Source organism: Phoenix dactylifera, chromosome 9 (genome assembly GCF_009389715.1).
Source record: "Phoenix dactylifera cultivar Barhee BC4 chromosome 9, palm_55x_up_171113_PBpolish2nd_filt_p, whole genome shotgun sequence".
Taxonomy (NCBI): domain Eukaryota; kingdom Viridiplantae; phylum Streptophyta; class Magnoliopsida; order Arecales; family Arecaceae; genus Phoenix; species Phoenix dactylifera.
In genome coordinates this window covers 17,218,871-17,235,854 of record NC_052400.1, presented here as the reverse complement: position 1 = coordinate 17,235,854, position 16,984 = coordinate 17,218,871, and the positions used below count along the sequence as shown (strand labels likewise).

Sequence of the window (16,984 nt, the reverse complement as noted above, 5' to 3'; positions counted from 1 at the left end):
AGCGGGGCGAAGAAACGTGCATTTGACCTTTGAAAATCTTTTTTTCTCCTCTCCTTCCATCTTCGGAGACTAAAGAATAGATCAAAGAAATATTTCACTATATTCTATGCCAAAAAAAAGGGGGCTAGGATTAAAGTTCTCAATTCAATCCCACCTTAAAGATCAACTCAGAATGATAATTTATAATTCGATCCATCAATACTTTTAAATGGGTTTAGACTTGATATAAATGGGTTTGGATCATAGATAAATTAATTTATCTAAATGTGTTTATTATATTTTGAAAGTGGAGGATCAATTTAGAACAAGATAGTTGGGTGGAAGTGGAAATAATTTTGGAAAAAATTAGAGAGAGAGAAATAGAGAGCATTTTTGTCTTTCAAGATGATGCATCATCGATAATGTTGGGCTGTGGATGGACTGTTGGATCGCTTTAGATCAATATGATAATTAAAGGATTTAATTAAAAAAATTTAAAGTTGAATGGGTGCGGGTGAAAATGGATCAAAGTAAAGAAGGTGTTTATGTAATTTTCAAAAAACAAACAAGAAATATATACATAGGAGAGGGAAGGTTAGTTCAAAGTGGGATACCATGGGAAACGGGTTAGATCTTACACTGCTTCGTTTTTGTAAATGGAATAACATGGATGGATAAAGGGGGGAGAGAGAGAGAGAGAGAGCACATCAATTAGCGAAATTCTTACCCAATCTGAACACGTTAATGCATGATGGACGTATCAAATAACATAGAGAATAATGCAATTGAAAAACTATTTTTACAACAGAAAATGTGAAAGATATATGTGCATGACATACGTTAAACACTAACTACGTTAACTGCATGCTGCATTATGTATCAAAAAAGAAAAGAGGAAAAAAAAAAGCCCTGCATGCTGCATTTCTTGAATTTTTGTTCTGTATGAACTGGATGCCAGCTTCGCATCAAAGAGTAACTGTTGGTGATACAACAAAGAAAATTTTGTCGCTCTATCGAAGTTCTCATTTTAAAGATAACATTTTTCATTTTGTGAAGTACATAGGGCTGACTGATTTTGTAATTGAATACAACAAGCTCTTGGACTCTTATGATCGTTTAACGTAGAGAAGTTGACTCCTATCTCATGACTATTCCAAAAAAAAAAAAATATTTATTCATCTTTTCTAAGAGTATAAAATATTCATTGTGATCATTTTGGTTTTAACAATCAGACTCTCTAGAAAATTTTATAGACTTGGATTCTAATTCTTTTTATTTATTTGTTTAATTGATAGGAAAGGCTAGAAAGCAATGGACTTTTATATACTATGTTGATTAGGATTCTCAATCAAGAGAGAATGCTAAACCAAGTTTCAAACTCCTCTTCTACAAAAACGTCATCAATCGGTTGCTCCCATAAAAAGGAAACTTCAATCTATACAAATATGAAATAAGAAAAAAGACCCACTAAAGTAGAATGTATATAATATTAACAAGCAGCAAGGACCATGAAGATTTATAGGAACCAAAAAAATAGATGTCAATGCAGGCCCCAATCCCCATGCAGAGGTTGAATCTTCTTTATTAATAAAATATACGTTCTAATCCGCGTGCTCTTCTCCTCCTTCAGTTAAACAGTATTGATAACATGACGCTATATTGTTACATCCAATAAATCAGAAGCTAATCAAGCTTTCCATATCGAAGGATAAATGCACCTGCAGTGAATTTGTTTTAGATAGATTTTAAAAAAAGGGGGAGAGAGAACCAATATGGATGCCTTTGCTTTGCAAATGTAAATGCACAACAATCAGTTTTATATCAGATAACTTCGAAAGCATGTTTAGTGATGCTGAGTGCAACAAATCCAGAGGCAGAGCCACGGAGAAGAGCACCAAAGGAAGAGAAACTTAACAGTTTGTACTTCCCTGATATCCCTGGGACTTTGATGGAAAACCCTAACAAAAAAAAAAGCATCAGATTAATGACCATTGAAGAGAATCCATGTGCATCTGCATTAGCTGATTTGAAAACATGTTGAAAGAATTTTCCGACACAATTCGTCCAGACTCCCTCCCAGCTCATGACAACATTCGATGGTGTTGGATGTGGTTACTAAAAAGAAGGCAAAGAAAGTGAGGGGAAGAAAGAAAAGAAAAATAAAGAACATTTCCAAAAGCTCTGATCAGAAAAATAAGAGGATAATCTATTATAGAAGATCAGTCCCCCTGATGCCATACTGTTACTCATGGCACAACCAAATATTCGAACCACTTAATAAAATTTCAATTTTTGTACTCATGTACATTGACATTTTCTTTATAAATCAAATACAGGTTATGAACACACCTTATTTTTCCTTCAAATTTATTTGTAATTAAGGTGGTTATTTTCTCCCAGAAAACAAATAAACGGGAGCAATAAAAACATCCACAGCTGTAGTTGCACATGCATATTTTATCCAGACATCGTAAAATGAGAGAGATGAGGGAGCTTGTGGAAATTTTTGTTTCTTTTTTTCTAAGCTTCCACCTTTTTCCTCAGCAGACTGTTACACAACAATGATGCTCTCATTGTTTTTGTCCTTCTGCAGGACATACACCAGGAGCCTTCAAGGATCCTTTTAACTGAATTTGCCAATCTTTTTGCATATGAACTCTTAACAAATGTTTGGATAGCTCAGATCAAACAAGATTCCCCTTCCAATAAGAACATGTTCAGCTGCTGTACCATCTCGTACAGCTTCATTTGATGTTTAATGGAGAACGCAACACCAGAGGAAATGCTCTACAAGCCACTGTAATATGCACAACTACATGAGTACTGAATTGCAGGAAAATTCCAAATAAATCAGCAAACGTTTTATATGAATAAAGATTATGTTGCTTTACATTACATAATTGCTATGGAGCCTGAATTAAACAACTTGTGAGACTTCATTCACAAAGCGATACTGAGTTGAAACAGATTAAAAACATATGCATTATCAAGCCACATGGCTAAAATTGAAGAGGTGAATGTTCAGTAGAGAAAATATTGTTGCAGGCCTGCTTTACTTTGCGCACAATGTTCACTAGGATCCATAATTGTATCATTTATTAACATTGTATTCCTTCCAAATCCTCACATATTAGCTAGAAAATTTTCAGAAAATAAAATAGCAATCAAGTTGGGAATAGCTGACTTTGATAAAGGACATGCCTATAAGTTGAGAAGAAACGACCTAAAGTGCACCAATACAGGCCATAATAATCCAAAGAGATTATAACATTTTAAAGTTTCCTCACACCTTTTAAAAATACTTACGAAAAATTAGATTGAAGAGATATTGTTGAAAACCCCAGGACAATATACTGAAGCAATCACATCAGATTCCTATAGTAGGTAAAGCTTCAATGGATGTTATGGTTACTTTCAATATACTTTGACACAGAATCTTTTGTTAGACAGAATGGGGCCAACTTTTTCTTAAAATTATAAAAAAAGACTTATTTGAGTTCATTTGAGCATCTGCTTCTGATGCAGGAGAGACCATAGAGGCCTACTTCCAAACAACATATGGACTAAAAGACATGAAGCAGAAGATATGATAAATACCAACATCTGAGACAAATTAAATATAAGGAGTGCCATCATCCAACTCTCATGCTCAAAAGATGAAGGCGCACATTCTGGCTTTTAGTTAACATTGAATTACTAAACAGTTATCCAAAATTTTGACAAAATTAGTTTCAAATGAGTAACTAATGTCATTAAATGTCCCATCTGAAATCACCAATGAGAAGAAAATAGCCATCAGAAATCTCATTGGAACTAGTTTGATATTGGTACCTTTAAGAAACTGCCTCGAGCAAATCAGATCCGCAGTTTGCCTTTGCCTTCCAGATGCATAGCAGTCACATGCTTCATCAACAACTTGCATCAGCGTCTTTGGCTATCTGTTTGCCCTTCAAACGACTGGGTAAATCTGGAAAAGGTGAAATAGATGATGTTTATGTTTGATATTAAGAGTCATGATGAAAACTGAAATTTAACTATGCATCCAGCAAGAAGAGTTAAGAAGCCCTTTTCTGATGGAAATCACCTTTCGACCGAGCCAATATTTAGATGTTCAAATGGTATGTTAAAGAGGACCAGCATGTCCACTCTAAGTGATCTGATGCAGAAGGTGCTTCATTCAAACAAAAAACAAGATGAGCTACCTTCTGCTGCTGCAGAATCTCATCCAATGAAAGCAAGTGAAACAGAAACATGCCAAAAGTTCAATTGTTCCCTGATATAGCATCAGGCTCTGTTCTATCCAAAACGTTCCCATGCTTGAAATCAATGAAGCCAGAACACAAATCCACCCCATCCGCAAGCTTTCCGAGTTTCTGGTACATCACAGTCAGGGCAGAGCTGACACGTGCATTCATATGATAGCCAGTTTTAAATATCTGGGCATGTACCTGTTTCCCATTCTCTCCCAGCAAAAAGTTGCTGCAAACTGATAGGACCGTAAAAAAAGTTACTTGATCTGGCAGCAGACCTGATTTATTCATTTGATGATAGAGATTTAGCGCCTCTAATCCAAAGCCATATTTTGCATATCCTGAAAGCATTGTATTCCAAGAAACAACATTCCGCTCTGGCATTATTTCAAAAAGCTTCTTTGCTGTAGCCCACATTCCACATCTTATGTAACCACCAATCAGTGAAGTCCAGCTAACAACAGTATGCCCATGTATGTCACTGAATGCTTGAGCTGCACAGTCCATGTTCTCACACTTTGAGTACATGTCTATTAAAGCACTTCCAACCACAACATCTGAATCAAATCCCAATTTACGGGCTAAAGCATGAAACTGTGTTCCCTCATATAGTGCCAATAAACTTGAGCATGAATCAAGAACAAGTGACAATGTGATATTATCTGGTATTACACCTAAAGCCATCATTAGACGAAATGTAAGTATAGCCCCCTTGTCCAAGTTGTTTAAACCATACCCAGAGATCATGGAATTCCATGACACAAGATTTGGTTGCCGAATCGAATTAAATACTCTCACAGCAGCTTCACACTCTAAACAGGAGCTGTACATGTCAATGAGACCGCTACCCACAAAAACAGAAAAATCAATGCCAATCTTGATTATTTGTGAATGGAGTTGTTCACCATATTTCATGCCCAAAAGGTCAACACCCATAAGGAGGCTTCCAAAGGTGAACTCATCGCCCCTTTTTCCATCCATCTGCATCTCTTCGAATGTTTCGAAAGCCTTTTCATGCAGTCCAAGTTCAGAATAACCCCCAATCAGGGCATTCCACAATGGAATGCTCCTTACTTCGAAACTTTGAAACAATTCATGGGCACTATCAATTTGTCCATGCTTTGCATATTCAGCTATTAATACACTCCATGAGAAATCATCAACCAAAGGCATACCATCTGTGACTCTTTTTGCATCATTCATACACCCACATTTTGCATAGAATGCCGCAGTGGCACTTCCAACATTAACATCAGTTCCAAATCCACTTTTCATTATCTGTCCATGAATCTTAAACCCTTCTTCAAAATCCAAAACCCCAACACATGCATTTAAAACACTAACAAAAGATATCTGATCCGGCATCAAACCAACTTCCCGTGTTTTATGAAATAATCCAATTGCTTCCTCATTCCTTTCATGCTGAGCAAGACCAGCAACAACTGTAGTCCAAGAAACCACATCTCTCTCTGGCATTTCCTTGAAGAATAGAAGTGCCTCATCAATTTTTGAGCACTGAACATAACCTGCGAGCATAGAATTCCACGTAAACAATTCCCTGGCACCCATCTCATCAAAAACACTCCTAGCATCCTTCAATTCCACACACTTCGCATACAATCCAATAAGGGCACTACCAACCTGTACATGTGAATCGAGTCCGATCTTTGCAGAACATGCATGTAGCCCTCTCCCATTCCCCAAGAATCTGAGATTGCTACAAGCACTGATCGCACTTGAAAGACCAAAATGATCCACATTACAATCTGTACGCCTCATCCTGACAAAAATCTCCAACGCCTCCTCACAAGGACCCCACCGATCATAGCCTGAAATCATTGTATTCCAAGAAGCCGCAACCCTTTTAGGCATTTCATCGAACAACTGCTGGGCTTCACTTAAAAATCCAAATCTGCAAAAGCCAGCAATCAGGATGTTCCAAGAATGCGACTTTTTCTTCCCCACCCCTCTGAAAACCCAGTGGGCATCGTCCAAGGAACCACATTTGCAGTACATATTGATCAAATGGTTGCAGATGAAGGGATCCTGATTGAAACCAGAGATGACCATGTGGGCATGGAGCTGCCTCCCCTCCATCAGTGTCCCGGGAGAGGCACAGGGCTTAATAATGGCAACGAAATAGTCCGGGTGGACTGGAAGGCCGAGGTGGCGGCGGAGGATCAGCAATCGGACGGCGTCCCTTAGGCGGCCGGCACTAGCGAGGGTTTTGATGGATGGGGATCTTCCGGGGGAGCCGAAAGATTGAATTTTGGGAGCGTGGGAGGGGGAGTTCCGGTGGGTAGAGAAGAGTCGCGCAATGGTTGTTGAGTGCTGGGTGGGAGCCCTCATGGGGATTTGGAGATGTTGGGGTGGAGAAGGGTAACCCTCTATCTCTATGGTAGAAAGAAATTTCGCCTACATGCAAAAAGGCAGGTTTTGGGAGGAGATGAGGCCGCGCCATTGTGAGGGGAGGGAAGGTTTTGGGGAAGAGGAGGCGGCTCCATCGCCAAGGGGAGAGGTGACCTCGTAGAGTCCTGGAGGATTTTTCGTATATATCTTTATATCCTTATATATATATATATAATTATATATATTTACAAATTTATTAATTATATAAATTTTATATCTTGGATCGCCCAACATCGAATGAAATATTGGTACGAGGTATCGGCAATTTCAGTTCTATTTTTATTTTTAAAAATTTAAATTGATCTTGTATACATCATTTGAAGCACATTAGAGTATCTAAACGAACTAGCAGGAGCTATTGTGACAGAGACAGTAGCCAAAGTCTTGATCTCCATTAATCAGTAAAAAAAAAAAACTAAAATTTAGAAACAAATATATAATTTATATATATCTTTACAAATTATTTTTTTTCATGTCTAATCATGCTGAGTGTAATAATTTAGGAGAGGGTATATAATTCAAGAAATAAAATTATAAGAGTGTACATATAATTTTAAATATTTATTTATAAGAAAATATATATGTGTGTGTATATATATATATATGAGGACTTCTCGGTTAGAGTAAAGGCAAGCCAAATAGCATTTTGCTAGGAAGGTATAGACAACACTAGGCTATGAACTGATGAAGTACTCCCTTTGTTTTCCTCTCTGTCTCTCTCTCATCCTCTTATTAACATGGCTTATAGTTTTAATCCTAGGGATTCTATGGGCCATCCGTTATCCCCGATTGGATAATCACCTCCGTTCATTTATGTGGTCTTCCTGAGGTTGGATATATTTACACATAAATGGACATGATTTGGGATATAGAAATATTGTAAGGTCGTCGTGTCTATCATCTTTTTCTCTTCCTTTCCTTTTGTCCCCTTAATAGATATTTTCTCACCATAGGTGGAATGACTGCATTTCAGGTCTTATATGTCATTATAAAATAAGGATGTTTTATTCAGTGCAACCACGCCTAATTAAACAGTATTTTTGGGGACATAGATCACCAACTAGCCTACAATAGATCCATCCATGTTCAAAAAGGCAGCCCTTGAGCCAGGGATGCAAATGGATTGGCACGAGCCAAAATTTATATTGACTGAGCTGCTTCATTAGGCCAATTTCATCAAAATTCTGAATATCTTTGCCCTGTATAGCTCTACTTGAATCTCACCCTAAATCCAGAGAATGAAAGAGGAATCTTGAAATAAATAATAATACTTTTAAAAATTAGGATCATAGCGATGGGCATGCGTGGCATAAACCACCATGTTGGTCCTGCAACTTCATCATCATCCTCAATAGCAACTCCGCTTGTAGCACAATTGAAGGAATGGATGTCCATACCCTTATTGATGGTAATAGAAAGAGACTTCCATACATGTTGATGTTGTTTTTGTTGCCAGGGTTATAACCATTCTTGTTGCTTACAACAATACTGTTTGGCAGATTAATGGGTTGATGGGAAGAGGGAAGAAGGTGACCTTTTAAACACTAAAGCTCTCCTCGTTTAACATATCAAAAAGGCAATTAAGCCACTTGGAGGTTCGTTTGTGATTTTTTTTTAAAAAAAAATTCTTTTGTTGATGATGAAATTACAAATGCTCACATCTCCCGAAAAAAAAAGAAAGGTAATTCAATCTAGTGTATTAATTTATTACCTTGTAAGTATTCAAAAGATTGGCCAACTTGGTTTTTTTTTTTTTTTTGCTAAAACGGATGATTCATACTATTCTAATAAGGATACATCCAAGAAGATTGGAAAATAACTAGTTGCGAAACACTCTAGACAACTCTCTCTCTCTCCAACCCACGAGGCACCTCCAAAATGACAAGCCACATATGAGACTACTTAGTCCGCAACCTCGTTAGCCTCTCTGAATACGTATCTGGCCTAAAAAACCACCCTGCCATTGATCATAATTTGGATGCCCTGAAGCAAAGGATGATATCCTCTTGCGCCACTGGTGCCACTTTGAATTCAGTCAATCATCATAGTCGAATTGCTTTTTAACATAACTGTACCAGCCCATAGCACACGCCAAGCATGCCCATGGTAGTTCAATTGATAAACCGCCGCTTGAAGCATCTCTCTGGAGACTTGTGATTCCAATCCAATTGATAAGCGGAGCAGTTCAGGACTGGTTTATTTTTTTAATTGTAACCCGGAAAAAGGCGATTATAAGCAATTTACTGTTCAAACGGGGGCCTTTTAAACAATTTTCCTCAACAGAATGCATCCAAAACGAAATCGGCATTACCTGACGCAACCTGGAAGTTTGTAACCCGGAGACTAAAAGTAATTCACTGCTAAACCAAGGACTTATAAATATTTTCCTCAACATAATATGCGGCAGGTCAATTGTAATCCAGAGGGAAAAGTAATTCGTAGAAAGTCAGGGCCCTGTCAGTAAGTTTCATCAACGTTAGCTCAGAAAGGCTTGTTCGATTTTAATTTCTTCCCCACCGAAAGTTTAATTTCTCTTCCTTTGTTTATTCTTGCTTCCTGGCACGATTGCAGGCAAGAAATTCCCCTCGACGACCCGTCCAGCCCAAGGAAACCGAGTTTCGAACCAATTCGGATTCCAACCTGTGCTTCTCGAATTTGATCGATGGCACCCAAAAGGAATCCTCCATTGTTGCTCCAAACGCTGGTCTTCAATTCGAGGTCTCTTCGTCGAATCCGAAGGGAGTAACGAAACCCTAAATCTCTGTGTCGACTGGTTCGGGGCCAAGAAAGCCAAGATGGTTTTCTACTTCAAGGCCCGGCCGGAGGCGGGCGATTATAGCATCTTCATGGGGCTGGACAAGTACGAGAACGAAGATCTCATCGAGTACGGGTTTCCGGAGGACATATGGTATTTTTTAAAACATTAATTTGATTTCTTTGTCGCGGATTTTCTATTTTCTCGTTACAATCTGTCGATTGCTTGTGTGAACGAAGTATTGTAATGATTTATTGGTAATTCCATATTTCAGTTCAATTGTTCTTTCAACTATATTTTCTTGCCATTTTCTTTTTGTTGTGTTGATTCCATAATTCATTCTCAGTTTGCTATCAAGGTTGTCCCACATATCCATTATCCAAATCTAGACAAGTTTTCTCTTTTGGTCATGCACTTCATGCGATGTCCTTCTGACCCATGCATTTTCATTATGCTTTTTTCTTGATCACATACTCATTGAGTGGCACTAGGCTTTGGGTTTGAGTAGTAATTAAGGTTCGCTTTCTTGAAGCCATGAGTGCATTTAGATGCTCAGCATAATACAACATGCTTGTCATAATATAGTCATATTCAGTTTCTTTCATTTAATACTGAAAAAAAAATGCCCCCTATTGCTTGTGTTGGTGGTTCAGGTATAGCTGTTTTGTTTGGAGCTATAGGGAGTTCTGAGTGTATGGCTATGCTTATCCATTTCTTTGTCAGGGCAGGGGAATCCTAAAGAACATGCAATAACTGGGTTAGTTTTGTCTGAATACATGGTTGACATACTTATAAGAGGATGAGAACTTATGCTTGAGAACGATATAAATTTGACACTACTGGAGGATCAGGAGGTCATTTGACATATAAGTTCTGCTATTCTTTTGTGGTGGGGAATTTTGAAATGATAGGAGGTAGGTGTCTTGGTTGGTTGCTTCTCTGCTAAGAGGCATACCATCATTAGAATTAATACTGCAGAATATAGATGGAGTCGGAAATCTCTATGAATGCTGGTGTACTCCCTAAAACAAAAGAGAATGAAAGAATGCATTGAAGTTGAAGATGTAATGATCAAGAGTACTAAATATGAAATTGTTCATGATCGACAGGTCATTAGGTACGCAAATGACATGAAAGTAGTACCATTAGCTAAGGATTTTAAACATTATTTTATCTAGTTTGTGCCAGTCCGAAGTTTGACATGTTACCATAGTTCAGAAAGATAAACAGCACCACTGGATGATACTCAACTGATTAAAAGTAAAATATGATTTTCTAATCATTTTTTCACCTAAAGTGCTTCGAATTGATCTCCAGTGGAGGTAGGTATGCCTCGACCACTTTATTACGCTATTGGATCTAGTTAAAGGAATATATCGTTCTAATCAGTGGTAACGGCTTGTCCTGATTGTCGATAAATAGTTCCTATCATTTGGTGTACTTCCAAATAACCTAAGCGCAGAAACTAGGGTGCGGTAGTAATATATTTGCTTGTGCCCGCTGTGCATGTGTGCATGTAGACCGGCCAATTGTTGGCCTGTTTTGGCTTATATCATTACTTATGACTTCATACACTGCCTTGTAGCTTATGCCAGGTGATGCATATGTACTCATACATTTTATGGAGCATGTTGTAAAATGCAAATCATATATGCGTCAGAACTTGGAATATTGATGCAACATCTTGCGGCGAACCATCCATGTTATGCTTATAGGGGTGTCAGTTAGAGGAGGATAGGTCTATGATTTTCTAAAAATTATAAAATGGAAATCTCTGCAACACTGGCCCAACCTTCCTACCCCCTGCCCAGCGCCAAAAAAAAAAAACATCCAAAGCCAACCCAATCCAACAAAACCATAATGCATGTTGTCAGAGGATGGAAGTGTCTGTCATTAATGTTCCAAATAATTCTTATAAGAAGACTTGCTAGAGGGTTTGCAATGATTTGTGGTATGTAAATAGGCAATTTTATGATTTCATTTTCAATGACTTTGCACGATGATGCTAGGTCATTTGATCCCATGAATAAGAAAGATGGACTCTTAGAATTTTATTATTAATAGATACACAACATAATCAAAAAATATTCATTGTCTAACTTTGTTGGAAAGGATGTTTCTTGGACATCTATTGTGGTGACTTCATGAACAGAGGGTAGATTAATGAATTTGTATACTCCAAAGTAGCAATTGGAAAAGTTCTGACATTGCAATCTAAATTTGCATGCTATATCATGGAGACATTCTAGTAAAATTATATTATGGTGTTTCTGTTTATATGCAATTCATGCTTGGGAGTGGCTGAGCAAATTATTTGCGGAATTAGCAAGTAGACTTCTTTCATCTGTTACTTGATGTGTGGTAGGCATACTAAGATTATACTCTGGCAAATAATGGTGGATTATCATTGCAAACCTGGTAGAAAAGGAGCCATGGGACATGGCATGCCTTGGGCTCATCTGGTGATTTCCATTCTTATGGCATGGATGGTCAAGTTTGTGCTGGCTTAGCCATCATGAAGGGAGAACGTCAAAAAACATCTGCTGTCGCTCCAACTTAATTTGCTTAAGTTTGTCATACAACATTTTAGGTTAAATTATTGTATAGATTATATGTTAATGTGGCCTTCTTGTTCTTATCTTGGCTGCTCAAACTGTGACGTGGGTGGTTCAAATGGGTCTAGAAAGCATGAATGGAATATGATCTCAATCTGAAGAATGAGAACTTCTGCTGCACCTATTTATGGTTGGAGTGCGTTGAAACCGCATGCACATTCAAATCTATACAGTTGGATACTATTTGCTTATATTTCTAGAAAGTAGAAATAGCCGCCATCCTTTGTTTTCTTGTAAAAACATGATATCTTTTCTTGGACTTTACTTTCTGTCTTTTGGTTATAAAGTAGCAAAGCATGGTTAATAGTTATGCTTTACATAACACATGATAATTTCTTTGTACCTGTTTCCTTGTGCAGCTGAGCGAGAAGCTGTTAATACAGCTGAAAAGGCAGAAAGAAAGCTTCAGTTATGGGAGAAAGTATGTCCTTGAATCCCTTTTTAACATGAAGGCATTAAGTAGATCAGCAAGAAAATTTTGGAGAACATTATAATTGTTGACCAAGATTTATAGTAAACATGGCTCCTAGATAGAAGACACATGTTTAAGGAATATCTTGGAGGGGCTGTTTGGTTGACAAGTTTTATCAGAACGGGTACACAAAAAACCCTAAAAGGATGAGTTTTACAAAAATGGTTGTTTGGTTGTTTTCCAAAAATCCGTTTTGGCAAAATTGATAACTCATAAATCCGAAAAGTCAATTTCATGAAAAACAGGTCTCTTCCCTTGTTTTTTTAAAAAACCTGTTTTACAGAATTCATGTTTTATATAGATCTATTTTAGTATGCCTCATAGGCAACCAAACAGCCCTGTAGCGATATTTAACCACAACTAATTATTTGGTCCTTCCAACTCCAAAGGAACTTGGAGGGTTGGATCCTCCTTGGTTGCATGAGCATAAGCAGGAACTAACAAGACAGGTGTCCCTTCCTTTCAAGCAGTCTCTAGTTTTCATTACGAGACCTCTCCTTTAAGTTGCCCTAGAGTGGAATTGGCGACCAATTATCAGAGGTTCAACATCAACCTGACCTCGTGTCATAAAGATTACCTAAACCTTTAATGGAACCTTCTTGGTTTAAGAGTTTCGATTCATAGGAAGCCCCATCTTAATGGGAAAAAAAGCTCGGATGATGCTTTATTATGGGGAGGAGGATGCTATCCTTAGTTTCAGGGGAAAAAGTTAGCAGTGTATAAAGAATTTTCTCCAGAAAGCTCATTTTTGGTACTGGCATTGCAGAAACGGAGGGAGGAGATGGAGAGGCTCTAGAGGGTGAGACAGGCAGAGATAAGATGCTACAAGGGCCTGATGGTCTCAGAAAAGATGATGTCTAACAAACAAATTGCATCCACCAATGAATACCTGCAAGAACTGGAAGAGGATTTCATGTAAATGTGGGAATTTCAGGCTGATAGAAAGCTCAAACTTTGAAAGCTATGCCTACACCTGATCAGTGCATCAAGGTGAATGATACGGATTGCCCGGACCCAAGAATTATGTTCTAAGGACTGCATCAAGGCACCAGCCTCGGACCTGTTTGATATCACAAAGTTGTCAACAAGGAATGGGATCATTTGTCAGTTCTGGTTGATACAGGTACCCTTACTACACATGATGAAAGACTAATGCTTTAGATCATCGTCTGTTTCTTATTAGAATGTTATTTCAGTTGTACCTTGACCTCCTATCCCATTCTTGATCGGAGAATACTCGATGATTACCCTTGCTATAAGCCAAATGAGCCAAGCGGAGCCAAGACCGAGAGTTATCTTGCTTCTCTCCTTTTATGAGTGTAAATTATTGTTGAACGCCAGAGGCTAGTCATATTTCATGAACTTCGTTTGATCCAATTTGGAAGCAAGAAAATTTACTCAAATTGAAAGTTCTTGATGTTATACGGGTCAAATACCTTCCCCCCAAAGAAATGCCATTCAGAGGTCTGGTTCTTTAACAGGGGAATGGAAGGAGCTATGGTGTTGTATCTTGGCTTCGCTTCACTTCAGGTGCAATCTTCTCTCTTTTAAAAGTAGTTTTGATTGGTTATTTCGGAAGGTTTGGTTCTTTATTTTTAGCCCATGTGGCCATGTCCGGAAACTATGGATACAGGTTGGGGCCAAATTAAATAGGGTATGGGGTGTGGATATGGATCCGAATTCCGAAGGACCCCAACTGTAAGTCTGTAATTGCTGACGAAAGGAAAGTGATGAGAGAGGAAATGCAACAAAATAGCATTCAGCACAGCGCAACCCAACCGCCACGCGTGGTAATGGCAGGCCAGATCACCCACCGCGCCAAACTCCACCGCCACGCCGCGTTATCAAAGGCCAAATCACCGCTTACTTGCCAGGCCGAGGCTGTCCTTTTGCGTCTGCGGCATTGAAAGATTCCAAGGGCTCTCTTCTATCCGGAACCTTTCGTTCTTTTGTTTCTATGCTTCGGGCCCCACTCTTTTTTGACTCCATTCGGTCATCTCCATCCCGTTGCTATTTTCAACCGACTCTTGAGGACGAGATGGCATGGTGAGCCCTTCCTCAATTGACTGCTGAGAGAAGCCATGAGGAGAAATGGGTTAGCCCGACTTTTTACGATCCGATTTGTTTTCACTTTTGGACTGGGGTTGAAAGTTTAGACATGTTTAGGATGGCTGATCGGGTTCAGGAGAACAAGCATATTGGCCTGATCATGAATTTCAGAGTTTCAGGGAGAAACTGGTTGTGAGGCAGTCTCCTTGTGTGTTTGATATATGTAATTTCATATGTGTTTGGTAGTGAATAAAAATTAAAACAATAGTTATTCTACGAGTTTACACTCACTAACAAAATTGTGCATGCTGATTTGTCAAAGAAAATTCTATTAACAAAAAGAATGCAATTCAACCTAATTAGGCTTCACACCACTTCATGTGTGGTATAGGTTCTATTCTGAAATTGTTCAGCATTAGGTCTACATCAGCTAGTTCCATGTGTCTCAAATTTAGATCATAGACACCATACTAGATCAAACCATGCGTCTAATGCTGAACCCTGCGTGTGCCGTGCACCTGTTTTGTTGTTTTTTTGAATTATATAGAATGGGGGATGCATGAACCTGAGGGCAATCTTTTCTAAGGCATCCTACGGTTGAGGAAAAGATCATCTTGAGTGATGGAACGGCTCCCTTCCAATGTAAAGGACGAGGAAGATTCGAGGCTCTGACACGCCCCCACTCTCTTGTACATGGGAAATGATACATGGGCCACTTGCATGTCGATGTGCAAAGTGCCAATTTCTTTCATCTGCCCTTTACTCATTCCAAGATAAGCATCACATAAGGAAGGATTAGATTCGTAAGAATGCCCACTTGCATGCTTTATCCTATCAAGACATCATAACGCAATCACATTACACTATTGATCTTATGACCACTCAGCAACCCAATTTTGTGATGGCCATCTCTCTTACCTTTGCTCTCCGGAGCTATTTGGGGCACTCACCTCTATATCCAGGGTCCAGATAGTTCTAGTAAAAGTAGTGATATTACTTGTATGGTACTCAAAGTCGAATCCATTCTGATAGACATAAAGCAAGCATGATGTCAGTGATATAACCATACATGTATTGATATATCCGTAACGTACACATATTAGTGACTCGGCATGCTGATGATGAAAGGGCACAAGAACTAATGATTTTTAAAAACTACACTTTATAGCTCATTAAATACTATCTAATTTTATTATCTCATATTTATATTTCTCAAATAAAATAAATATGGATGATAGATATGCCATCAATTCCAACACTAACCCATGGCATTCCTGTGAGAAGTGGCCGGCAGAAAGCTTTTAGTCGGCAGGCTTGCTTCCATTGATTCCTCTACATTTGGAAGGGTTTTATAGTGATAAAGAGGAGAGGGGTCTTGGGATTTCCCCCCCTACTTGTGATCCCTCGAGAGAGGAATCGATTCCCCTGCATCAAAGCATCGGTTTGAGCGAAGGGGCCCTCGGTTCCAGACATATAGCAAGCCTCCTTCGGTCGGATTTGCTTGGTTTTTGGGAGGGAGGGAGGGAGAGAGAGAGAGAGAGAGATGCTGGAAGGGAAGGCATTGATCCAGGACACGGACATGCCCGCAAAGATGCAGCAGCAGGCCATGTCCTGTGCCTCCCAAGCCCTGGACCTCTTTGATGTCCTCGACTGCAAGAGCATCGCCGCCCACATCAAAAAGGTCTCACTCTCTCCCTCTCCCATCAAATTGTTTTCATTTACAGACAGATATATATATATATAGAGATATATTAAAAGGATACCACCTTTTTGATCCGACTCCACTTCCTGTCTAGCTTCCTCTGTTCTTCTTCACAACTCCCATCGTGGATTATTAAGTTGGTGGTGGTGGTGCTGGTGGCAGGAGTTTGACAGTAGGTATGGGCCTGGATGGCAGTGCGTGGTGGGGTCCAACTTCGGGTGCTTCTTCACCCACAGAGAAGGAACCTTCATCTACTTCTGCCTTGAGACCCTCTACTTCCTCATCTTCAAAGCTGCTGCTGCTGCTTAGCCAGCCTCCACACTCTCTGCTTCCTCATCTTACCAAGCTGCTGCTGCTGCTGCTGCTGCTGCTGCTTAGCTGAGAAGGGAGGAAATAGAACGCTATCAGATCTTCTTAGGGCATCTTTCCTCTTCTTGTACAGAATATATTTTCTTCTCCTCCTCCAGTAGGGTGTCTTTCGAGCAGGAAAAAACCCCCTTTGTGCATCCAACAAAAAGTTGATGTATCGCAATGATATAATAAATTTTCCGTTTGCATCGAGCAAAACAGTCAAATTGTTATGAATTCATATAAATATACCTACCCTGTCCATCATCTTGATTCTGAATGGAGAATGCTGGCATTCAAGAAAGCTGAAAAAAAGCAGTGGCAAATGGAGAAAGTTGTTCGGAACTGCACAAGATGGTATCAGATGCCAATCAAAGTGAATACGATGATCTTTCAAAGGCCCAA

The 16,984-nt window shown here is 39.0% G+C and overlaps 2 protein-coding genes across 7 annotated transcripts; one reads left to right on the top strand and one right to left on the bottom strand.

Annotated features, from left to right (window-relative positions):
• Positions 1-1,363: 1,363 nt before the first annotated feature.
• LOC103714139 (pentatricopeptide repeat-containing protein At4g20770-like) lies at positions 1,364-6,763 on the bottom strand. 3 transcript variants are annotated; one of them, XM_026808210.2, is made up of 3 exons: positions 4,064-6,763; positions 3,811-3,946; positions 1,364-1,937 (listed from the first exon to the last, which is right to left on the bottom strand). In XM_026808210.2, exon 1 carries the CDS (start codon positions 6,576-6,578, stop codon positions 4,242-4,244), a length of 2,337 nt encoding a protein of 778 aa, XP_026664011.2. In that variant the 5' UTR covers positions 6,579-6,763; the 3' UTR covers positions 1,364-1,937; positions 3,811-3,946; positions 4,064-4,241. The 3 variants fall into 3 exon arrangements, with proteins under 3 accessions (XP_026664011.2, XP_038986187.1, XP_008799553.2); XM_039130259.1 differs by lacking the exon at positions 1,364-1,937 and adding an exon at positions 1,944-2,094; XM_008801331.3 differs by lacking the exon at positions 1,364-1,937 and adding an exon at positions 2,168-2,776.
• A 2,271-nt stretch (positions 6,764-9,034) lies between these two features.
• LOC103714341 (dynein light chain LC6, flagellar outer arm) lies at positions 9,035-16,846 on the top strand. 4 transcript variants are annotated; one of them, XR_005513394.1, is made up of 7 exons: positions 9,035-9,098; positions 9,210-9,546; positions 12,368-12,429; positions 13,247-13,603; positions 13,677-14,010; positions 14,114-16,210; positions 16,326-16,846. XR_005513394.1 is itself a non-coding variant. In XM_008801581.4 (2 exons), the coding sequence occupies exons 1-2, from the start codon at positions 16,073-16,075 to the stop codon at positions 16,538-16,540; spliced, it is 285 nt and encodes a 94-aa protein (XP_008799803.1). In that variant the 5' UTR covers positions 15,687-16,072; the 3' UTR covers positions 16,541-16,846. The 4 variants fall into 4 exon arrangements, 1 of the variants encoding a protein (XP_008799803.1); XR_005513395.1 differs by lacking the exon at positions 9,035-9,098 and having other exon boundaries at positions 9,138-9,546; positions 13,866-14,010; XR_005513393.1 differs by lacking the exon at positions 9,035-9,098 and having other exon boundaries at positions 9,138-9,546.
• Positions 16,847-16,984: the final 138 nt, after the last annotated feature.

Excerpts from the sequence above, each read along its gene's own strand:
- LOC103714139 (XM_026808210.2), bottom strand. The coding sequence starts at position 6,578 with ATGAGGGCTCCCACCCAGCACTCAACAACCATTGCGCGACTCTTCTCT.
- LOC103714341 (XM_008801581.4), top strand. The coding sequence starts at position 16,073 with ATGCTGGAAGGGAAGGCATTGATCCAGGACACGGACATGCCCGCAAAG. Across the intron at positions 16,211-16,393 it reads TCGCCGCCCACATCAAAAAG|GAGTTTGACAGTAGGTATGG; the intron begins GTCTCACTCTCT and ends TGCTGGTGGCAG.